This window comes from Macaca mulatta, chromosome 6 (assembly GCF_049350105.2).
Source record: "Macaca mulatta isolate MMU2019108-1 chromosome 6, T2T-MMU8v2.0, whole genome shotgun sequence".
Taxonomy (NCBI): domain Eukaryota; kingdom Metazoa; phylum Chordata; class Mammalia; order Primates; family Cercopithecidae; genus Macaca; species Macaca mulatta.
Window position 1 is genome coordinate 160,408,120 of NC_133411.1, and position 24,922 is coordinate 160,433,041.

Here is a 24,922-nt window from a genome sequence, read left to right on the forward strand (position 1 = left end):
TCTGTAATGAGTATAAGTTACTTTGATGAAGGGTACTTATTTGTTTTTTCGAATTGTTGTTTTTCCAGTGTGACAAGTTACTCCTTAGATTTCCTTTAGAGCCTGTAGGATAGTATTCTACACATTTTTAAATGTCGGTCTTACTAAATATGTTTCAGAAAATTTCTAGTGATTAACCTAGGTATTTGATTGATCACTTGTGTTTTCTTCTTCTTCTCTCAGCCCTGTTCCAAGGAGTATAAGTTAAAAGACAGGCTAGCCTTCTGTTTGCTGTGGTTGAAAACTGGTGACATTTAGAAAATAAAAGTAAAAAAAATTTTTTTTTGTAGCTTTTGTGAGTTGGTAGACTAGAGAACCCCGGAGCAAATTGGTCTATAATAGTGAATTTAAGTTTCTAAGAGATTTGCAATTGTTTTCCAAATTGAAATGCTTAAAGCACAGATTCCTCTTTTTGGCTCTATTTGTTTTTTGTTTTGTTTTGTTTTGTTTTTTGTTTTTTTTTTTTAACAAGAACCTCTTTGCTTATTATATTGAGACTTCCCCGAGAATTTTCTTAAATTATTCAGTCTGAGCCTCTGTCTTTGGAATAAAAATAGATCCATATGATTTTTAAAATTCTAATTAGGGTTGACTGTTTTAAGGATGAAAGATGGGAATGTTGTCTAGCATTTGCTCTTAGTCATTCTTTCAGGCCCTCTCCTAGACCAGCCTATAGAAACAGCCCACACAGCTGCTAATCCAGGGCCCAGGGCTGTTGAAAGCCGGCCGCTCTTCCCACAGTGACTGAAAAAGAAGGAACATGATGTATCCTGCTTTTCTAGTAGATTGCCTTAATGTGTACTGCTAAGATGGGATGTTTGGATTCCAGATTTTAATCCTGTCTTGTGCCAGTAACTCTCCATGCTTTGATTCTAAGGTGTATATTTCCGCCGTGGATGGAGTAGCTCTAAGTGCTGAGGAGACACCTTTCACATGTACCGTATTTATCATGTAAACTCTCAGGGCCCAATTCTTAAATCTAAAGGGCACTGGAAGAAAGCATGTGGTTAGTTCAAATAATTTGCTTTTCTCCAAAGTGTTCCCTCCAGAAAAAGTAGGTCTCTCTAGGTAAAACGTGCCTTCCTGACTAAACAGCTTCTCCTCCCTGCCTATTGAGCTGGGGCAGTGACAGGAGCCTGGCTCCTCTCTCTGCCCAGTTTTCCCCTGCAGCCTGACTCAGCCTCCCTGTAGCATATGCCACACTTCCTGCCAGGTTTATTTCTGCAGCACCCCACAGGAGACAGTAGTCTCTGATTCACAGACCTCATGTTATCCTTAGATGCCTCTTGGATTTTGCTTCACTTTTCCTGGCCCTGTCTGTGAGTCTCGTCTCCCTTCAACAGCACAGTGCTCAGAAGACACGGCTGCTTTTGGTCTTCTAGTGTGTGCCGTTGTTTTTCCCTTCTATGATCTGCTGTGACTTAGCATTGCATGTCATCCTGTTCAAAAAGGCAGCCCCCTTTATCTCTGAGAGCACTCGCCTCTCTCACCTTCCTTGGAGACTTTGAAGTAATTGTGGGACTCAGTAGAGGCCTTTCGTGGTAGCAGCAACTTAAATGTATTCATGCAAGTTCATTTTGTTCTTGCTTTTCTGTTCTTTCAGATCTTTCAGCACCATTGATTAGTATGTGATTTTAGATCTTTAATTGATGTTTTTCATTTATACTCATACATTTTAACAGCAGCTTCTTTTTTTTTTTTTTTTTTTGCTATTTCTGGTGTTTTCCTATCTTTTCCACAACTTTTCCTTCTCCTCTTCACCCTCCAAGGGGAACAGGAGGAATTTGGTGTAGTTTCATTTTTTTTTGCCTTCTTGGAATTCAACTTTCTCCCCACTCTCTCCCATCCTCCAAAGATTACTATGGCTGATACAGACTTTGTGATGCTTAATTTCAAACTGTTGGAGAAGAGGGGGAGGGAAAACAAGTATTTCATAGAATAATGCTCATTTCGTTATGATTTCATATTGGACAGTATCTACTTCCAGCCCATATTTTTGGAAATGCAGACTTAGCAGGTCACCTTATGTCCAGACCTTGTGTGGAAGAGGCTGGCCCCACCTGGTTGAGTCTGGAGTTGTAGGATCAATGGTTTTTTAGATTTCTTTGGAGCAATAACCCATCCATCCTTCAGTGATTCATACTGATTCTCTGTGGCATTTGCCATGTGACACATTTTACTTCAGTTTGCTATGAAAATTTCAGAAACCTATTTCTGAAGATATAATTACATAAAATCGCATCATTCAAGAAGCCTGTTCAGACTGGAATGCAGAGCTGCAAAACATTCCAGGCAGTCAGATTTTTAGAGGATGAAGCTTCAGGGTCCAAACAGAGTAGCTTCTTAGTACCTTTGGGCCTTTCACACTTTTTAGTCTTGCAGCTACAGTGAAGAAGAGCAGTATCATTCATTAGCTGTGTAACCCTGGCCCCCTCCAGGAACCCTCACAAGGCCTCAGGGTCCTCAGCTGTAAGACAGGACAGGTGTCTGATCTTCAAGGTTTCTCTGAACTCCAAAATTCTGTGATTCTGTATAGATGCTTGGCGCTTGATTTTAAGTTTCTACACAAATATTACTCTAAAAAAAGAAAGTCAATGTAAAAACATTTGGGAATAAAAGAAGAAATTCCAATATTCCACCAATTTAACAAAGTAATGTATTTTTTGCATTGTATCTTCTGTGTCTTAATCCTCATGCGTTCATTGTAAAAATAGTTGCCATTGTAGTTTACACATAACTTTGTCTTCCACATTTTGTTTAATTTTATATCACGAATATTCATATCTTTCAGTAATATTTTCATGACCTCATGGTATTTCACTGTATTGGTGGATCATATTAACTAAGGTACTCCTTTAATGTTAGACATGGAGGTTGTTTCCCTTGCTTTCATATTTTTTAAATTTATACCCCCACTAAGTCAAATTTTGTATTCTGTCCAAGATTATTGTGAATTTTAAAGGCATATTTATAGACATTTAAAAGTAACATGGTAGGTTTTAAGAACTTTGATCGTAATAAAATAGCAGCAAGAGCTCCCAGCACAAGAGCTGTAAATGGCCAGCGTATTTCCTAAGTGTGTGTTTGTTCTTTTCAGTGCTTTGCTCTTGTCTTGTGCATAAGTCAGCTCTTTCTGATGCTGGTTCAAAACCACAGGCTCCAGAATCCAGTTCCTTCTGTGAACATGACTGTTGGCCTTATGTTGCTTCAGCAGTTTAAAAGATCATATTCTTCGTGTCTCTTCACCCGAAGGGAAGACGTTTTGTAATACTGTTGGAGCCCTCTTGACTAATCGTGTGGCTGAGCTGAGGTTGGCCTCTGTCCCCGCTTTGGTACATGCCACAGCTGAGCTGCTGCCGAGAAGTGTATAACTGAGTTTGTTATACAGATGTCTTCCTCTTTGTCTGGGCTGGGGTCTTTTCGTGTGGGGAGGTGCAGGGATTAGGGGAGAGTTGGGAGAGGGGTATTCCTGGCTGGCTGCTTCCTGAGATCTCTACCTTGTTGAGTTTCTCTTCGTAGGCACTTTAACTCACAGAACACATTTAGTGCCAGAAGGGGTTTTATTTGCCCCACATGTCCGAGTAGTCAATTGCTGCTTCTGGAGTTAAAGTCATTTTCCATGGTGGCAAAACAGATACCCGTGCTGTTGAACCCTGGGAGCTGCTGATACTGATTTGGTTTGGACATCCTTCTCTTCTTCCCACTTCATGTTAGTGGGAGGCTCGCTCTTGTCCTCTGCGGTGTCACGCTTTGTGTAGGGTTCAGTGGTGGTATGTGGTTCAGCTAGGACAGGAAGAGGGACTTCCCTTTGCAGCCCTGTGATCCTGGCTTTAAGAGGAGAGAAATGTTCTTAAAATCTCTACTCAGGATATTTTTATTAGGCATATTTATCTTATATAGTGGTGAAAACAAGAACAAGTTTTTAGATTACTTATAAAATATCATGACGAAGCAGAAGATCTTTATCCAATCAGAGGAAAAATTCTGATCCCAAGCTTCTGTATCTGTTTCCACTTAACTCTTGCAACAGAGTGGAGCATCTCTCTGACTCCACTTAACTGTCATGAAGTGCCCATATGTCCTGCTAGGTCAGTATGGGAGAGGGTGGGGAGATGACAGACTCTCAGGGCTGGGAGAGGCTCTGATTTGTCTCCTGCCAGGGACTCATTTTCTCTGATAATAAAGGCCTCCTGTCTCTTGAGCAGACTTCAGCATTTGTGGAGATGCTCGTGTGGCTGGGACTGAAGAAAAACTCACACTTCCTTTATTCATACGAAACCAAGTGGCTTAGAAGCTCCCTTTTGGGCAAGCCATGTGTTCCGGGAAAGGAGCCCCATCACTTCGCTGCGCCACCTTCAGGCAGGATGTGGTGCTTCCCAGGTGTCAGTGAGGTGAGGAACATATCCCAGAACACAGTCCTAAGTGACTAACACTGGAATGTGTAGTCCTTAGAATTTCAGAGTTGGGCGAGACTTCAGACATCACCCAGTTACCACATTTCACAGGTAAATGAATGAACTGAGGCTCAGAATAGTAAGCTGATTTGCCCTGTGCCACTCAGCTTGTTATGGAGCAGGGACTAGTGATAATATTGAAGTATTTATTACTGGTTTTTAGAGCTCTGATTTCTTTACATGAGTGATATCATTTGACCATCCTGTTTAGTAGTTGGGGAAATGAGTCTCAAAGAGTTTAGGTAACTAGCCACTGAGTGGTAGAGCTGAGGTTGGAGCCTGGGCATTCCAAATCCAGAGCCTACACCCATTCCTATACCACCCTCTCCCTGGGGCTCAGTTCTCCCAACTGTTTCCTCCATGCAGTTTCCACCCCACAGTAACACCTGGCGCCATCACTGCGAGGGTGACATTAGGCAGGGAGACCCAGACCCCACAGAGAGCAAGTGTCTTGGTGTCGGTACCACAGTAGACCAGCTCTTTTGTTGAGCGTTAGATGACCTGTGATGAGAATGCTGTTTTGTCATCAGCCTACAATTTTACCTCTAATTTTCTCCATATTCAACCCTCAAGGTTTGGGAGATGTCACCAACTCTATTTCGAAGCAGCGAAGGGCTGAAAACATACTATTTTTGAGTTGCAGGGAAATTAAAAGCCTAAACTTTTTGCACACTTCTCAAAGCCTTGAGATCAGTGAAGATGTTAATGAGAATTGCCGTTATGGTTGATTAATAGAAGAAGGAAAGATGAAGACCTGCTCCAGAGTATATAACACTGTGGCAGAGGTGGATCTGAGACTCAATATCCTTGTGCCCCTTTGCTGTCAGGCTTTGAATCCCTTGTCCAATTCCACTTGACAAAGCAGAAAGAGGTCAGGGCTGATCGTGTGCTGGATTCTCCACCACGCCCCGTGGTGCGTCCCTGGGAAAGCTAGCCTGGGTATCTGCCTCCCATTTCCTCACAGACAGGATCCTGCCACTGATCCGCCAGACTCCCTGTCTCCCCTCCCTCTGCATTTCCTTGCCCGTCAGGTCTGTGAGGTTATGGCCCAGGGGCTTGAGGTCCTGGATCCTGGTCCCAGCTCTGTTGCTTCCTGTCGTTTACACCCTCTGGGCCTCTCTTTCCATAGGACTGTAGTAATTTTGTGGAGTTACATACCTGTGAAACAGAGGCAGATTCACCTTCACTAGTGAGTGCTTAGCAGTGCTGTCTGCTGGGTACCACTAGACATTCTGCAGTGATGGAAATGTCCTGTGTGTGTGCTGTCCATTGCAGCAGCCACTAGGCACCAGTGGTAGTTGAGACTTTGAAATGTGGCTAGTGTGAATGAAGAACAGGATTCATTTCATTTTAATTCATTTCAATGTAAATAGCCATCCGTGGCTAGTGGCTACTGTGTTGGACAGCACAGCTCCAGGGTAGGTGTGAGGCAGGAGGCATGAATCCACTCTTTCCCTGGTGTGTGAGTCCATTTGCATTGTTATAAAGAAGCACCTGAGACTGGGTAATTTATACAGAAAAGAGGTTTATTTTGGCTCATGGCTCTGCAGGCTGTACAGGAAGTGCGATGCCAGCATCTGCTTCTGGTGAGGGCCTCAGGAAGCTTCTAATCATGGCAGAAGGCAAAGCGGGAGCAGGTCTCACATGGCAAGATAGGGAGCAAGGATAAGGGAGATACCAGGCTGTTTTAAACAACAGCTGTCTTGGGGAGGGCACCAAGTCATTCAGGAGGGATTTGCCCCCACGACTCTTCCCACCAGGCCCCACCTCTGACATTGGGGATCATATTTCAACATGAAATTTGGAGGGGACAAATATCCAAACCATATTACCTGGTAAGTCCTGGTTCCCACATGCCTCTCATCTTACTGCAGGGAGTGCTATTGTATTTTGTTTGTTTTTGTGGCTCCTCAAAAATCAACTTCAGGCATTTCAGTTTAAAGTGTTTCTTACAAAATCTGGTCTTGAAATGCAATCCAATCCTTTCTTCTGGTGCTCATCCAAGGAAGCAGTGATCGATGTAGACATTGGCTGCCTTGGACTCAAACGTCCTGGCAATCTCACCAGGGTGATGCCTTCTTAGAGTGACTTGACTACATTTTTGCCTTACAAAATGAACTTAGAAGCAAACCTCTCATACAAAAGGTAACCTCTCGTAGGAATCAGTGAGGTAGTAGATAAGCTCTGGATGTCTGTATCAAGGCTGGGAGCATCCAGCTGTAGCCCAGCAGTGGGAGAGACAATCTGTGAAACTCCGTTTGGTTACTGACAGGTTAGTAACTAACAGGAAGTCATGCTGTAGCAGGATGCACTTTTCATGGCCAAAAAGATGAATACTAATGACGATAACATTAACATGTAAGACCTCCCTACTATACACCAGGCCTTTTGTGAGGCACCTGCATAACCTCATTTGACCATCATGACATCTCTATGATATAGGAGCAGTTAATAGCCCCATTTTGCCAACAAGAAAACTGGGGAATAGAAAGGTACCATACCTTCCCCAGTGTCATTCAGCTAATTAGCAGCAGAGCCAAGATCTGAACACAAGAACCTAGTTCCAGGGCCCACAACCCTCAATAAACCTGTGAAACACTGGCCTTTGCCTGCCTGGTGGAAAGAGCGGTGAGATGGGAAGCATGGGGTCAGTGGGCACTAGGATACTTGTATTCGGTGAAGCCTCCTGCTTACAGCACTGTCTGGCAGTGTTGGCAATGGCTGGTATGGCACGGAAGCTGATGGCACCTCCTGCGGCAGTGCACCATTGGTCTCCGTCAGTTCCTCCTTCCTCGCTCACCCGTGACTGAGTTTCAGATGTGAGAGGCAGTGGGTGTCCTGACACAGAGATACGGTCATTGTGTGGGGCTTTGCCAGGGGTCAGCCTGCACATAGAACTGCTTTTTTTCACCTGTATGAAAATGCTCTGTGAAATGCGGTTTTATCACGGTGTCTTTCCAGAAAGAGGGGTTTCTTTTCCTATTTGGTTTCTTGTCAGTCAAGTAGAAATGTTTGTGTTGGAGTCTCCCTGAGTGGTAAGAAAATGAGCAGCTGCTCAGAAATGTCCACCTCCTTTTCTGCCCCCTACCCTCCCTCCTTTGGTAGAAACCAGATTGCCCTGAAACGTAATTTGGTTCCTTTTGTGCAGAAAGATGGAAGTCATGCGCTGTAGCAGGAAAAGCTGAAAGCCCAGGAACTGGAGCCAGAAGATCCAGGTTCCAGTCCCAGTTCTGCTGACCTTGCAGGGGGACGCCAGTTATTCCACGTTTCTGGGCATCTGTTTCACAGAGATTGAACTGGATAATGTCTGCGTTTTCTTAGAGCTCTCAATCCTAGAAGACGGACAGATGCTGAATTTGCTCAACAGCAGGGAGACAGACCTCTCCCAGCTCTGGGCATCTTAAACAGGCATGTCCTCTCTTTCTGCAGGCATCTTGGCCATCCTCATCCCCCGCCTGGACCTGGTCATCTCCCTGGTGGGCTCCGTGAGCAGCAGCGCCCTGGCCCTCATCATCCCACCGCTCCTGGAGGTCACCACCTTCTACTCAGAGGGCATGAGCCCCCTCACCATCTTCAAGGACGCCCTGATCAGCGTCCTGGGCTTCGTGGGCTTTGTGGTGGGGACCTATGAGGCCCTCTATGAGCTGATCCAGCCAAGCAATGCTCCCATCTTCATCAATTCCACCCGTGCCTTCATATAGGGATCTGGGTTCGTCTCTGCAGCTGCCTACCCCTGCCTCGTGTGTCCCCCGTTACCTGTCCCCAGAGCCTCAGGTATGGTCCAGGCTCTGAGGAAAATCAGGGTTGCTGTGGGAACTCCTCTGCCTGGCTCCTGGATACCCCGGGCCAGGTAACCTGAGGGCAGGGGAAAAGTGGGGTGGCAGACATGCAGAAGTGCCACTAGTGACAGGGCCGCCATCGCTCACTTGTACCTATTTACACCCAGACCTTTCCAGCTCCCCGTCATCATGCCTCCTCCTTCCTCCCTTCCTCCCCCGCTGCTGGTGCGCCTCGCCCAATTCATTCTTACTGCACAGTTCACTTTATTTAACAATTTTAGTGTCCCCCACCTCATGTTTTCACCTTTTCTGGTCTAGGCGTAGATTAAATAACTGGGAACTCCCCCTCTTTGTAAAGCTGGGCCTCTTTCTCATCTCTCTGCCAAATGTTGTATCTCAGTATTCTTCCTACTCGAGTCTCCAGGGGCTGGCTGGACCTACCTGGTCATTTGAAACAGGCCCCCCAAAGTGGAGTTTTTAATCTTGACTCTCTGGCTTGCTGTGCCCCTTAAGGCAATGCGTCTCTTCCGCGGATTCCTTAGGATGGGTCACAGTACTGTATTCTTAGTTGCTTTAGCTCTTAAAACATAGGAAGTGTTGTCTAAACGGAAAATATTTATCTTTTATTTAAAATCAGATTTTTGTTTTTAGACTGTCTCTAGATCTGGGGCTATTACGAATTACTTCTTCTTCAGTAAACTTTGACTCAACTTCTCCTGCTGAAAAGAAGCTCGCTCCAGGAGATGTCTGCTGGGGTCCTCGGCACTCTTGGCTGAGGACGCAAAGGTTTTAATCAGGATCATCTAAAAATGTACCTCGGTGAGGAGGCGCAGATTTTGCCTCCTGTTGACCAGCCTGGTTTCATACTGAAAAGACATTGAAGGACTGCAGAAATGTGTGGGTGCACTGGGCTGAGGGAAGGGTGGCTGAGCGAGAGGCGTATAAAATGGGGCTGTGTGCATGCAGGCCCATGTTTCAGCCTCAGCCCATGCCAGGTGAAAGGATCAGCAATGCTTAGTTGCCATCGTGCTGGGACGACACCCGCTCTATTGCCACGGATGAGTAGCTGAGGTCAGTGTGCACAGAGAGTTTGACATTAAGTTCATAGACTTTACAGCAGCTGGTCTGACACTACGCGCGGTGCTTGGTTGTTTACAATCAGTGGGGAATAGGGCAGAACCAGTGCCCGGCCCCACACTGCCTCTGTGGCCTAGACTTTGAAAGGAACCACTGAACACTAATTATGAGCCCTGTCTTTCCCCCAGAATGCCTCCCTGGGTTTCGCAAACAGCCTTGAGGTTGGCCCTCCTCAAGGTCAGCCTTCAGATTTGGGAGCAAACTTCAGAGAAGGCAGAGGAAGATACATTGCCTTGCTGTGGACTGCCTCTTCTTTCCTCTTGGTGTACAAAGTATTTCAGAAGGCCATTGATGAATTTCCCCTCTTTAGCTGTGTGTGTGTGTGCACAGTGTGTGTGTGTGTGTTCCTGTGTAAGTAACAGACCAGACCCCTTGTCTCCTCTGTTCCGTCACCAGGCTCTTGCTTCACTGCGGATACAGTTCACTCTGAAAGTTGGTTGAAGGAGAGCAGCAAAAATGTATCAGGGGTTTTGCTTCTGTGTTTCACCCAAAGCTCATAAGGGCTGTGACCCAGCCACATGGCCCCAGTTTTTTCTGTCTCTTCTGTTCCAAAGCCAGGAGAGCTGACTTCCAGGTGAAGGGATGGGAAAAGTGGACTCTCATTGTAGTGACTCCCCACCTACCTAATAATTTGTTAACTTAGGAACATGCCGTCATTGTTGACTTGTTCTTCCTTAGGAGAAGGATGCTTTTCACCACCCTTTCTGTTCTATGGTGGACTCTTAACAGGTGCTATGTGACCACGAATCTAGCTGGGAGTAGCAGAGGCCCTGTCTTCTGAAGTCTCAGGTTTAGAAGTTACCAAAGTGGGCTCGGAAACTGTCATCTCCTGGTTCCAAGTTCGGGCTCTGGCAGCCCAACCACTATCTTAGCTGTCTTCCCCAGCGGTGCTAAGAGTGGTCTCAGTGAGAAGGTAGAGGCCACCTGGAGGGCCAGACCTGTGTCCTGCCCATGTCCTCCTTGGTGGACGTTTCTGTTTACTCAGAGCTGCTAGAGGCCATCCTGCCCAGCCGAGTTCTGAGATTGGGACTGTGATGTTGGCACCTGAGGACTGGATGGGAGAATCCTGGGGGTCCCCCAGCTCTTAGCGAGATGCAGGCTATTGCTGCCTGGCTGTGAGAACACGGTATGTAGGAGAGTTGGCTGTAGCTTTAGGATTTCTGGAAGCCAATTTGGCATTGCCTGTTTGATCTCTGGCTTGTGTTCCTGCTACACTGACAGACTGATTGCGTGGCTCTTCCAGAAGACCCAGGAAGGGCGCTCCAGCTGGAGGGCCTTCCTGGCTGTGCAGGTGCACAGCTGTTAGGCATCAAGCAAAGGATCAGCCAGTCAGTAGTAGTGGGAGGAAGCCCTTCCTCCTCTTATGCAAGCAGCCCTCAGCCAGCCCAGAATCTCTTATGCAGCCCAAAGGGCTTCTTGAAACAGAGAACCCTCCCTGGTGTCCTCCCACGATAAGTAGAAATACGATCACAGAGCAACAGAGCAAAGGCTTTCAGGAGTGTGAGGCTGCATCTGCTGGAGCAAAGGGGAGCCGTGGGCTTTCCCAGCCAGATACTCTTGAGCTTTGTGACCCTGCTCCTGTCACCCCAATTGCCCCAAGCCAGAGGTAGCTTTCTCAGAGCCCCTTGGTGGTTCTCTCCTCCAAATGCTGCTGTTGGGAGCAGGCTTCCAGCTCTCAGTGGGCAGTGCACCTCCTGCTAAATGCAGACACTTGCTGGGAAGAGTGTGAGCTGGCATCTTCTGTTCACTCTGCCTAGCAGTTGTCACCATTCACGAGTGGCATTATTTATGTTGTGCTGCTGTCCAGCTGCTAAGATCCCTTCATCTGCACAAGCCCTGGCGAGATACGTGTGAATGTGTGTCATTTCACTTCAGCCGCCCTCTTCCATCTCTCCTCTGCAGCTGGATTCATTGGCTGATGCTCACTGCTCACTGTCTATCCCCAGGAAATTTATAGTTTTATCAGTAGTCTTAAAGTGTTGATCCTAAACAAATGCATTCGAAAAATCATGTTTCTTCTCTCTCATCTCTCATCTTACTTTTCTCTTCTTAGATTTCTCCCTTCCTAGAACATTATCTCTGTTTAGCACGAATGTTCACCTCATATTTTTCAGAAGTGCAAAAATCTCAATTTATGTCTGTTTACAGCTCTCTGTCCTCACTGCTCACAGCAAGGGTTTCTGTATCAGTGGATTTTATTTTGTAGCTGCTGAGATGTTAAGGCAAGCTTCAGCATCTGCCCCCATTGGGTCCACAATGCTGCTTCCTCAATGCTGCTTCCTCAAAGAGAAGACACAGAGTCCAAGTGGCAGGACTTGAGGCTGGCTTCCAGTCTGCCTTAGAAGTTAATTTTCCAAAGTACATTACAGATCTCTGAGGCCATTAGGGGAAAAGGAAGGGGTGTGGTTTGTCTTTGAAATTACGGTTAATACTTTTAGACAGTAAATCCGACTGGTTGCAAGGCTATTTGCCCCAACAATATCAGCCTGTAACATTTCTTCTCTTTCCTTTGTGCCACTGAGTCATTCCCTGGCCAGAGGACATAAATGGTGCTGATAGGAGGTTATCAGAGTAAGGAAGGTAGGAGATATAGGTACAGGGTGCTTGTCATTCACTGTGTTATTTGGTTTAAATCAAAGTGATTCTCGGGAAGCTATGTTCTTTCAGTGGGTAATAAAATTGGTAACTCTATTGTAAAACAATGGTGTGTGAAGAAAATCAACCAATCCGTAGGTGTTGCTAACTAGACAGTACTGTGTATGTTATGTGCCTGCGTGGATGTGGATCATGCCAGAGTTCATAGATCCTGTTTGGGGGTTTGCACATGGATCATATGTTAAGCTTTTTCTTTTCAATAAATGAATTTTATTTTTTATTTTTGAGAGGTTGCTGTCTGTGTCTTTTTTTTTTCCTTTTTATATCACTCAGATCCCTTGACTAGATACTGGGTTAGATGTTTCTGGTTTATGCCACAGAGTTCATATGAGAGTGGCACAAGCAGTAGACCCTTCCATGGAATTAAGAGTTGCCCAAGAAGAAAGGGACCAGGAATGTTTTTTTGTTTTTTTCTGTTAGACAATCCTCCCCTCCCTAAACCTCCTTCCGCTTCTCTTGAAGACTTGAGTAAGAATTTTCAGCCCTCTCCTTGCATAGCAGATGAGCCCATGTGACAGGTGTGATGGCCAGTTTTATATGTGTCAACTTATAATTCAGTCAAACACTAATCCAGGTGTTGCTGCAAAGGTGTTTTGTAAATGTGGTTAACGTCTATAATCAGTTGCCTTTAAGTAAAAGAGGTTTTCTCAGTATTGTGGGTGGGCCACATTCAATCAGTGTAAAGGCCTTTAGAGCAAAGCTGAGGTTTCCTTGGAGAAGAAATTCTGCCTCCAGACTGCAGCATCAGCTCCTACGGGCCTGCCCTGTGACTCGCAGACTTGCCGGCTCACACAGTCATGGGAGCCAGTTCCTTGATCTCTCTCTCTCAGTCTTTCTATGTGTATTTATATTCATATATGTGTATGTATATATGTGTGTGTATATATATATCTCCTACTGGCTTTGTTTCTCTGAAGAAATCTGACACAATAGGTAACAATTTTCTTGAAATGTGGAGATTAATTTCAGGACAGGACAATGGAAAAGATGACACTCCTTCCCTTCCCTTTTTGTCACTGAGTGGGAAGACACACTTAAGGCTTAAAATGTTTATTCTCAATACATTGGTTCCCCCCAAAAAAATTACTTGGAATTTGTTCCCACCAGCAAGCACGCAATCAGTTCTGCAGCAAACACTAGGCAGGTGTGCTCCAATTCAATTCTGACACCACCTGCCTGGAAATGGCATCAGATCCCACAGGATGAGGGCTCAGTCCCCAAGAGTGACACCCCTCACCACCACCACCACTTCCAGTGCCAATTGCAAGTACCAGGTTGTTTACCTGTGCTTCTGACTGGCTAAAAATTGTAAATCAGGGTTCCCGTGACTCTGTTTTGGGGTTTGATTAATTTGCTAGAGTAGCTCATAGAACTCAGGGAAATACACTTACTTGTATAAGTTTAAAAACAGAGCCTTCAGGGAACACTCTTAAAAGTATAATATTTTACCAAGAGAGGAAGGCAGGCATATAGTCTATTTTCATTGTCATTATCATTTCTGGAACAGGAAGGTCAAAGAGATTTAGCAGCTATGCCAAGCTGCCCACCGGTAGGTAGCAGCATTGGGATACACATGCAAGTCTTCTGGTTCCAGAACCTGAGTGCTTCCCAAGGCGCTGGCTGCGTGTCTTTGTTGCAACCTCAAGAGGGAGGTTTGCCTTGAGGAATTGTCATGAGGATTAGAGAGAATGTTGTAAAGTGCCATATGTCATAATCACAAAGGACTTATTAAACATTTTCTGAAATATTCGCTGACTTGTAGAAAACCAGGACTCCAAAGTACTTCTGCTTGTTGTTCTGGCTGTCCGTCCATGCACTGATGTCTTGTTGACTTCCTCTGTGGAGAGCACTCGATCCTCTTTTAGGTTGTCCACCTCTTGAAGTTTTTATTTCTGCTCACATTTATACCTAATGGCTGTAACCTCTTCTTCCAGAGAGCCAGGGCCCTCCGGTAAGCCCATTGCACTACTACTGGAGGCATAAACCTGAGTGACAGTGGACCCTAAGCCTGGGGCTCTTTGCTATGTAGGTTGCCTTCCTCATACTTAGCCTATTGTGGTTGTGCTGAGGAACTATGTGTGTCTTTAATGGGTATGCTTTACTAGACCCTTGGCCATTGGTCTCCTTTAAAAAAAAATGGAGTAAAATTTACATGTAATTAAATTTAGATCTACCTTTTCAAATGTACAGTTCAGTGTGTTTTGCATACAGTCATGTGACCACCATCTCAGTCAAGATACAGATCATCTCCTTTGCCCCCAGAAGGTCCCTTGTGCCCCTTTGCAATCAATCCCATCCTCACACCACTCAGTCGCTGGCAGCTACTAATCTGTTTTTTCTGTCTCCAGTTTTGTCTTTTCTAGAATGTCATATAAAACCATTACGTATGCAGCCCTTTGTGTCTTGTTTCTTTCACTTAACATAATCATGCTTTTTATATTCCTCCACGTTGTTACATGTATCCATAATTGATTCTTTTTATTGCTGAGTAGTATCCATTGCATGAGTGAACCATAATTTGTTTATCCATTCATTAGCTGATAGTCTTTGAGGCTGCTTCCAATTTTTAGCTGTTATGGCTTAGTTATTTTAATGTAAATTCCTGGTAAACAATTTAGAAACTGCCTCTTCTTTCTTCCTTAAAACTCACTTGTAACTGCTGCTAATCAGAGTATGTTATGAGGGCAACTTGAATCTGTGCACCCCAGTGGCCATTCTCAAGTTTTGGGCTCAAATATACTCTATACTTAATTATGAAAAAATTACTATTATGAATAGTATAATATATAATTATACTATTATAAACTGCTATAAATACTCATGTACAGGTCTTTGTGTAGACCTATGTTTTTATTTCTCTTGGGTAAATACCTAGAGGTGAAATGATGGGGTTGTATGGGAAATGTGTGTTAACTTTCGGCAAATTGTTTTCCAAAGTGGCCGTTCCCTTTTGGATTCCTAATGTATAACAGTTACAGTTGCTCCATATCCTCACCAATACTTAATATTGTGGTCTTTTAAATTTTAGCCCTCTAATAGGTGTGAAGTGGCATCTCATTGCAGTTGTAATTTGCATTTCCCCAATGACTAGTGATGTTTTGCACCCCCTTACATGCTTATTGGCCTATCTTTTTAATGAAGTATTTGTTCAAATATTTTGCCTCTTAAAATTCAGTCATCTACTTCTTTTGATATGTTTTTTATTGGAAAATAATTGTAGATTTACAGGAAGAGTCAAAGGCACAGGAGGGAGGTCCAGGTCCAGAGCACCCTTCAGCTGGGCTTCCCAGTGTTAATATCTTGCATAACTGTAGTACATTATCGAAACCAGGAAATTGACATTGGCACAATCCATAGAGCTGATGCAGATTTCGTTAGTTATACAGATACTCATTTGTTTGTGTGTGTGTTTGTGTATAGCTGTGTGCAGTTTTATCATGAGTAGCTTTGTATACACCACTACCATAAACTAGATACCTAACTGTATCATCACCTCAAGACTCCTTTATGCTACCCCTTTATAAATACCCACTCCCTTCAGTCCCCCACATCCCTAACCTTCCCCAGAAGCCACGAATCTGTTCTTCATCTCTATAATTTTGTTATTCTTGGAATAAATAATAATAATTCAATAAATTGAATTATGCCATATGTATCTTTTTGGGGTTGGCTTCTTTCACTCAGTATAATTTCCTTGATGTTCATCTAAGTTGTTGCATTTATCAATAGTTTGTTTCTTTTTATTGTTGAGTAGGATCCCATGGTACTGATATTTAACCATTCACTCACTGAAAGAAATGTGCATAGTTTCCAGATTTGGTTATTACAAATAAAGTGCTATAAATATTTGTGCAAGTGTTCCTGCATGAAAATAAGTTTTAATTCCTCTGGGATATATGCCCAGGAGCACAACTGTTGAATTGTATGGTGATATGGTTTGGCTGTGTCCCCACTCAAATCTCATCTTGAGTTTCCACATGTTGTGGGAGGGACCCTGTGGGAGGTGATTGAATTGTGGGGGCATGTGTTTCCTGCATTGTTCTCGTGATAGTGAGTAAGCCTCACGAGGTCTGATGGTTTTAAAAAGGGGAGTCTCCCTGCACACGCTCATTCTCTTTGCCTGCCACCATCCACTTAAGATGTGACCTGCTCCTCCTTGCCCTCCACCATGATTGTGAGGCCTCCTCAGCTACGTGGAACTGTAAATCCAATTAAACCTCTTTCTTTTGTAAATTGCCCAGTCTCTGGTATATCTTTATCAGCAGCGTGAAAATGGACTAATACATATGGTGAGCCCCATTATTAGTTTTAAAAGGAACTTCTAAACCATTTTCCGGAATGACTGTACCATTTTACTACTCGAGCAACAATGTATGAGTGGTCTGTTTCCTCTGCAACTTTGCCAGCCTTTGCTGTTATCACTACTTGTGGGTTTTTGTTTGTTTGTTTGTTTTTTGAGATAGAGTCTCTGTCACCCAGGCTGGTGTGCAGTGGCACCATCTTGGCTCACTGCAACCTCCGCCTCCTGGGTTCAAGTGATTCTCCTGTCTTAGCCTCTTCAGTAGCTGGGACTACAGGTGTGTGCCACCATGCCCAGCTGATTTTTGTACTTTTAGTAGAGAGGGGGCTTTGCCATGTTGGCCAGGCTGGTCTTGAACTCCTGATCTCAGGTGATCCACTCGCCTTGGCTTCCCAACACTATTTGTTATTGTAACCATTTGTCAGATCCTGTGTTTTGTTAGATTTATACTTAAGTATTTAATTTTTTTTGGAGCAATTATAAATGGTATTTTTTTATTCCAGTGTCTGTGTGTCCATTGGTAGTATATAGAAATACAACTGATTTATGTATTTTAATCTTGTATCCTGTGACCTTTCTGTACTCAATAATTCTGTGAGTTTTTGGTTAGATTTCGTGCTTTTTTTTTTTTTTTTTTTTTTTTTTGAGACGGAGTCTTGCTCTGTGGCCCAGGCTGGAGTGCAGTGGCATGATCTCCGCTCACTGCAAGCTCCACCTCCTGGGTTCATGCAGTTCTCCTGCCTCAGCCTCTAATTAGCCCGGCTAATTTTTTGTATTTTTAGTAGAGAGAGGGTTTCACCATGTTAGCCAGGATGGTCTCGATCTCCTGACCTCATGATCCACCCACCTCAGCCACCCAAAGTGTTGGGATTACAGGTGTGAGCCACCGTGCCTGGCCGGGATTTTCTTTTTAGACAACCACGTTATCTGCAAATAGAGATAGGTGTATTTCTTTTTTTCCAATGTGTATCTCTTTTCTTTTTTCTTTTTTTGGCCATATTGCAATGGTTCAAATTTCTAGTTTAAAACAAGTGGTGAGAGTGAACATCCTAGTCCTGTCTCTGATCTTGTAGGGAAAGCATTCAGTCTTTCACTTTAAGTATGATGTAAGTAGTATACTTTTTATAGAAGTTCCCCTCTATTACTGTGCTGAGATACTTTAAAAATCATGAATGAGTACTGAATTTTGTCAAATGATTTTTCTGTATCTGACATGATCGTACAGTTCTTCTTTTTTCACTTTTTGATATGGTGGATTCCGTTAACTGATTTTTGAATATTGAACTGGCCTTGCTTACTTACTTGGAATAAATCCTGCTTTATCATGGTATACTATTCTTTACATTGTTAGATTGCCTTTCATTTTTCACCCACCCTGATATTTACTCTCACAGATGTAGAATCCAGAATGGTGCCTTTTTAGAAATGAGCAGAACCATATGCATAACTTCTATTTTTGGCGTAAGTGTACTTTTGCCCCAGGCTGGATTTCCAGCTGCTCCGTGCTACATAAAGGCTGCATGGGTTTCTTTAGGACAGAGTTTCTTAACTGCACTATTATTGCCATTTGGGGCTGCCTAATTCTTTGTTGAGGGGCTTTTCTGTGCATTGTAGGATGTTTAGCAGCATCCTGGGCCTCTGCCCACTAGATGTCAGTTGCACCCTGCAAGTTGTGACAACTAAAAATGTCTCCAGAATTGCCAAATATCCCCTTGGCTGGGGTGGGGGATGGGGTGGAAATCACCCACCTCAGCTGCCAGGAACCAATGCCTGAGAACAATTTAGCTCCCACCCACCTACCTTTAGCTGGAGGCATGTCCTTTTTTTTTTTTTTTTTTTTTTTTTTTTGAGAAGAAGTCTCGCTCTAGTCCCCCAGGCTGGAGTGCTAGTGGCATGATCTCGGCTCACTGCAACCTCCACCTCCCGGGTTCAAGTGATTCTCTGCCTCAGCCTCCCGAGTAGCTGGGATTACAGGCGCCTGCCACCACGCCCAGCTAATGTTTGTATTTTTAGTAGAGACGGGGTTTCACTACGTTGGCCAGGCTGGTCTCGAACTCCTGACCTCAGGTGATCTGCCCGCCTCGGCCTCCCAAAGTGCTGGGATTACAGGCATGAGCCACTGCGCCCGGCGGGGTGGGTGGGAATGTCCTTTTATTGTGGCCATGGAGCAAAGGAAAGTGTGTCAATATGGATAGTACACAAAGAGCTGCTTTTCCAGTAGTAATGGTAAAATATCTCTAACATCTCCTGAACGTTCACTATACCAGCTACGCTAAGCACTTTATGTATGTTGTCTCCTTTAATACTCAAATCCAGTGAAGGAAAGTGCTGGTAATATCCCCACTTTGCAAACTGGGCATAAAAGTTTACATGACTTGCCCAAAATCACATTTCTAAAGTAGCGAAGCCAGGTCTGTCTGATGTCAAACCTCATGTCCTCGCCGCTGGAATTTTCTCCCCTGCCAGCTGATTCCTTCATTCTTTACCTCACCTCCTTCAGTGAGCACGGCACATTTCCAAGCCTGTCTTTTGACTCCAGCCTGCTTTGCACCCTGCCCTCCATAAGTCACTCCCAGCCATCAGAACTACCCACCATTGCCCAAATACTTAAAACCTCTAGGCCTTCCCTTTGGGATTTTCCCTTAGCCTAGCTGACCCTCCTTTCTGTGCTAAATCGGAAGCTCTGCTTTAAGACCAGCTCAGATGGCTGGGCCCCTGTAGACCTTCCCTGGCCAGTTCAGTCAGAACTTACAACTCGTCCTCAGCAATGCTGTCACCGCCCTCCTCTGGTTATCCTCATACCTGCCTGCGCTGGAGACATGTGACTACTCGGCCGCTTTCCCCAGATTGTGAGCTGCCTGAGGGCGCTGATCAAGTCAGATGACATCTACCCCCACTCTTCCCCTGGGGGCTAATTATATATCCGAAATCTTTGGTTACTAAATTCAGTGTAGTCTCCTTCCATAGTGAATAGTGCCCTGGCCTGCTAAGGAGGTGACATCACTATATTGTCATCTTTGTATCAATCTAACCAAGCACCTTTCTTGGTTGGACGCTTTGGATTCATTGAGGAATTTTGAGAAAATTTTGAAATTGTCTTTTTGCAGCTGGATGCCTGAGAAAGTTCCTGCTTTTCATTCAGTGAAACAGCTGGTGCCCCTGTTTTAGAAGAAGTCAGAGGCTGCCCGAGGGTTTCCAAAGCCTGTCCTTAGACACCGCACCACAGGTGATGGATCAGCACCTGGGTCTGGCGCGCTAGCAGGCTGGCAGTGCACCAATGTTTCAAGTCGTGCAAAGAGGTTGGGTTGACTCTTCTATACTAGACCAGCTGCGGGCCCTGGGCACAGCATTCCGTGCCTTAAAACTTTACCTGGTGGGTCTTTTTTGCCCTCTAGCTCTTTTAGAATCTTCATACATAATCTTCAGTCCAACAGAGGTCGTTTTCCCCCCAAGGCCTTTGGCTCTGTCCTTCCTCATCCCCAGACGCTCACGTTTTGAGAGTTCTAGCCCAGGCCTCGTGCCTGCCTCGGAGATCCATCCCATGTGCCTCCCTCCAGAGCACTGCCCTGATGCCTGATAAAACATATGTGCCCTTCCTGTAAAGGCTTGAAAACCACAGTGACAACAACTGTGCAAGCCCTCCCTCACCCGCCAGCCCCCGAAGGAAGCCGTTTCCCAATTCTCCTGTTTCCCAATTCTTACACGGTTTGTCCTGGCAAATCCCAGCTGCGTTTCCTTCTCCAAGAGCAAGGCCTCGTCTGGCTCCTGAAACCACTCCTCACGGCATGGCAGCAGGTCCCCACCCTGCCTCTCCCTCCCAGCCTGCTCCTCTAGCAATGCTCAAGGTCGCTGTGCCACTCTTAAGGCCCAGCCCCAAAAGTGGATGTAGGGCTTCAGGAGAGGCCTGGGGTTGAGCCCTAAGGGGAGCAGACCCCCACCTCCCCAAATCTGGATACCCTGGCTCTGTGCCACCTGGAAGTGAGCATGGCCTTCTCTTGGCTTGTTCTGAACTCAGCCTGCTCCGTTGCACTTGCCGCTGCTCATCAGTCCTCTGTATTTGTCATTTATTTCACGAACCCAAATGTAAGGCGCACCTCCTGAGTCAGGCCGACCTGGATTGGAATCCTGGCCCTGTCACTCGTGAACTCTGTGACTTACCTTATTTAAGTTACTAACACAAATTACGGGCCCCTCAGTTTATCTGTGCCTCGGTTTCTCCATTCGTAAATGATGATAGTACCTACCTCGTTAGGGTTTTTGTTGTTGTTGTTGTTTTGAGATGGAGTCTTGCTCTGTCACCCAGGCTGAAGTGCAGTGGCATGATCTCGGCTCACTGCAAACTCCATCTCCCAGGTTCAAGTGATTCTCTTGCCTCAGCCTCCCTAGTAGCTGGGATTACAGGCACATGCCACCATGCCCAGCTAGTTTTGTATTTTTAGTAGAGACGGGGTTTCATCATGTTGGCCAGGCTGGTCTCGAACTCCTGACCTCAGGTGATCCCACCACCTCGGCCTCCCAAAGTGCTGGGATTACAGGTGGGAGCCACTGCGCCTGGTGCCTCATTAGGTTTTTGTGAGAATTAAATGAGATAAGACACTAAGTGCTTGCACAGTACCTGGCATAGCAAATGCTCAGTAAGAGGAGGCAGTAGAGGTGGTGGCTGATGGTAGTGAGGGTAATGACGGTGAACTGAAAATCTACCTGAGTGCCAGTGGTTTAGGATGCGGGGATTTACCTGAAAACCTTTAGCCCTCCCCGCAGGCTCAGTAAACTAGTCCTTGATCCCAGAGAGCCCTCTGGTGGCTAATCTGTGAAGACTCAGGCTGTGGACGAAAAGGAGAAGGCGGGGCCTGGTGAGGAGAGGATGGAGGTGGGCTGGATAAGAAGGCGTTCCCCATCCGGGAGAATGGGAGGCAGGGAGGTGCTGTGTGGACATTCCCAGGCTGGGTGTCGGACCTGAGTTGGGGTCTTGCCCCTGGAATTCTGACTGAGAGACCTCAGACAAATCCCTTCTCTATGGGCCTTAGTGTGCGGAACATTAGGAATGAGGAGGACCAGGTCATTGTTTCCCAAAGACAAACAGGGGGCCCCGACAGTCATTTTTTAATCTGAATGGTTACTTATTTTCATGGTATCAGGAAGAAATACTCTCAAATCCTTTAGTGTAGAGATATTATTGTTTAAAGATGAATAGAGAGTATTTTGTAAATATCGAAATATATTTTTTAAGTATTATAGTACGAGTTGTATTCTATCAGGGCAAAAATTATGAAAGTGATAAGCAAAACAACAGAAATTTGGACAACACTGGACAATTTGTGATCTCCTGCACAGTCCTGATAAATCAGTCCTATCTGTATGCTACCTGTCCTTTTTTGTTTTTTGTTTTTTGAGACAGAGTCTTGCTCTGTTGCCCAGGCTGGAGTGCAGTGGCACAATCCTGGCTCACTGCAGCCTCCACCTGCCGGGTTCAAGCGATTCTCCTGCTTCAGCCTCCTGAGTAGCTGGGACTACAGCCGCCCACCACCACACTCGGCTGGTTTGTGTATTTTTAGTAGAGACGGGGATTCACCATGTTAGCCAGGCTGGTTTTGAACTCCTGACCTCAGGTGATCCGCCCACGTTAGCCTCTCAAAGTGCTGGGATTACAGGTGTGAGCCACACACCTGGCCTGGTATTATTTTCTATTATTCTGGCCACCATTTATTGTTTATGCTTTAATAAGCTTTCCATTTACATGTATTTCTCACGACAATATGAGATAGCTATTATTCCTATATTATTTACTATCTTCATTTTACTGAGAAATGAGAGGCCCAACTGAATTTTGATAAAAGAGCAAAGGCACCACAATGGAGCAGACAGCCTTTTCAGCAAATGGTGCTGGACAGCTGGACAGCCACATGCAAACAAAATGAACCTAGACACAGATCTTACATCCTTCACAAAAAATAACTTAAAGTGGACCATAGACCTAAATGTAAAATGCAAAACTATAAAAGTCGTAGATGATAGCATAAGAGAAAACCTAGAGACCTTGGCTTTAACAATGACTTTTAAATAAAACACTGAAGGCGTTATGTATAAAAGAAATAATTGACAAACCAGACTTCCTTAAAATTAAAAACCAGTAGGGCAGGTGCAGTGGCTCATGCCTGTAATCCCAGCACTTTGGGAGGCCAAGGCGAGGGGGATCACCTGAGGTCAGGAGTTCAAGACCAGCCTGACCAACATGGCAAAACCTGTCTCTACTAAAAATATAAAAATTAGCTGGGTGTGGTGGTGCGCACCTGTAATCCCAGCTACTTGGGAGGCTGAGGTGGGAGAATTGCTTGAACCCAGGAGGCAGAGGTTGCAGTGAGCTGAGATTGCATCACTACACTTCAGCCTGGGCAACAGAGTGAGACTCTGTCTCAAACAAAACAAAACAAAACAAAACAAAAATTAAAAACCTGTGCTTTGTAAAAGAGTGTCAAGAAGACAAGGCACAGACTGAGAAAATATTTTCAAAGGCATATCTGATAAAATACTGTTTTCTAAAATATACAAAGTACTCTTAATACTGAACATTGAGAAAACAACCCAGTTTAAAAATGAGTCAAACATCTTAACAGCCCCCTCACTAAAGCAGATCTATAGATGTCAAAAAAATATATATATGAAAAGATGCTCCACATCCTATGTCATCGGGGAAATGCAAAATTAAGACAACAGTGAGACAGCACACCACACACCCATTAGAAAGGTCGAAATCCAGAACACGGACACCACCAAATGCTGGCGAGAATGTGGAGCAAAAGGAGCTCTCAGTCACTGCTGGTGGGAATGTGGAATGGTTCCGCCACTTTGGAAGACTGTTTGGCAGTATTTACCCAAAGGTGTCGAAAACCTATATCCACATAAAACCTGCACACAGATGTTTACAGCAGTTGTATTCATAGTTGCCAAAACTTGGGAGCAACCAAGATGTCCTTGAGAAGGTGAATGAGTAAATAAACTATAGTACATCCAGACAGTGGAGTATTATTCGACACCAAAAAGAAATGAATGATCAAGCCCTGAAAAGATATGGAGGAATCGTAAATGCGTATTACTAAGTAAAAGAAGCAGGTCTGAGAAAGCTACATATCATATGATTTCAACTATATGACATGCTGGAAAACCGGGACAGCAATAAGTTTTGTGGTTGCCAGGGGTTGGGATAGGAGGGATGAGTAGGCAGAGAGGTTAGGGGGCAGGAGGGATGAGTAGGCAGAACACAGAGGATTTTTAGGGCAGTGAAACTATCTGCAAGAGCCTGTAATGCTGCATCCATATTATACATTTATCCAAACCCACAGAATGTGCAACAGCAAGAGTGAACCCTAATGTAAACTATGGACTGTAGGTGATAATGGCCCATCAATGGAGAGTTGTCAGTTGCAACAACTATACCATTCTGGTGGGGAATGTTAATAATGAGGGAGGCTATGCATGGGAGGGAGGGCATATCCCTGTACCTTCCATTCAATTTTGCTGTGAGCCGTAAAACTGCTCTAAAAAAATTCTCATTGAAAAATGAGAGGCCAGCCGGGTGCGGTGGCTCATGCCTGTAATCCCAGCACTTTGGGAGGCTGAGGCGGGTGGATCACGAGGTCAGGAGTTCAAGATCAGCCTGGCCAACATGGTGAAACCCCGTCTCTACTAAAAACTACAAAAATTAGCCGGGCGTGGTGGCAGGCGCCTGTGGTTCCGGCTACTCGGGAGGCTGAGGCAAAAGAATCGCTTGAACCCAGGAGGTGGAGGCTACAGTGGGCTGAGACCATGTCACTGCACTCCAGCCTGGGTGACAGGGCGAGACTCCATCTCAAAAAAAGAAAAAAGAAAAAAAGAAAAATGAGAGGCCAAGTCATATCTGCTCAAGTCCACATAATTAGTGTGTGACAGAGCTGGGCTTGGAATCAAGCCTGTCCAACCTCAGAGCCACCGCCTGTGTGGTATCTCCCACGGGTGTGCCTTCTTTGCCCAGCTGGATTGGGAACTTGAAGGCAGGGACTAGGCTTTCCTGTCTCGGTGTCGTCATGGTTGCCTGGTGAAGTCACATTTAGCTGGTGACTAAGGATGTGCTGTGGAGTAGCAGCCACAGCCTGACCCTGGGTCCCAGGAGGACGGGCTTCCCAAGACTTGTGATAGTTAAGTCCCTTCTCCGTAACTAATGCCATGCAGTGCAAAGGGTGCTGGCAAGGGCAGGAAGCCCCAGGTCTTGTCCTGGGCTTTAGCTAGCCTGCTGGTTAGTGGACTCATCACTCAGAGCTTCAGAGCCCCATCTAAATGCAGGGGTTTGAACCGCTGCAGACAGTTGTACCAGAGGCAGAGGGTTTTTTCCAAATAGCTTCCTGGACCCCACCCCCAGAGGTTCTGGTTTTGTGTCTGGAGTAGGTAATGTTGCCACGTCGGGAATCTCTGTGCTTGACAATCTCTAGGATCCCTTCTAACTCCCAAAATCCATGAATCTTGGAAGGGCCTGTGGACCGTTGCATCATTCCCCGGACCCCAAACAGGCTAAATGACACAGAAAA

The 24,922-nt window shown here is 45.2% G+C and overlaps 1 protein-coding gene across 2 annotated transcripts in view; it reads left to right on the plus strand.

Moving 5' to 3' along the window:
- Positions 1–12,291, plus strand: part of SLC36A1 (solute carrier family 36 member 1) — a 48,069-nt gene extending 35,778 nt beyond the window's left edge. For both annotated transcript variants that reach the window (XM_015141261.3, XM_001110184.5), the window contains exon 11: positions 7,923–12,291. In XM_015141261.3, the coding sequence (XP_014996747.1) occupies positions 7,923–8,194 (272 nt within the window). In that variant the 3' untranslated portion in view covers positions 8,195–12,291. The remainder of the gene's footprint in view (positions 1–7,922) is intronic.
- The last annotated feature ends 12,631 nt before the right edge of the window (positions 12,292–24,922 follow it).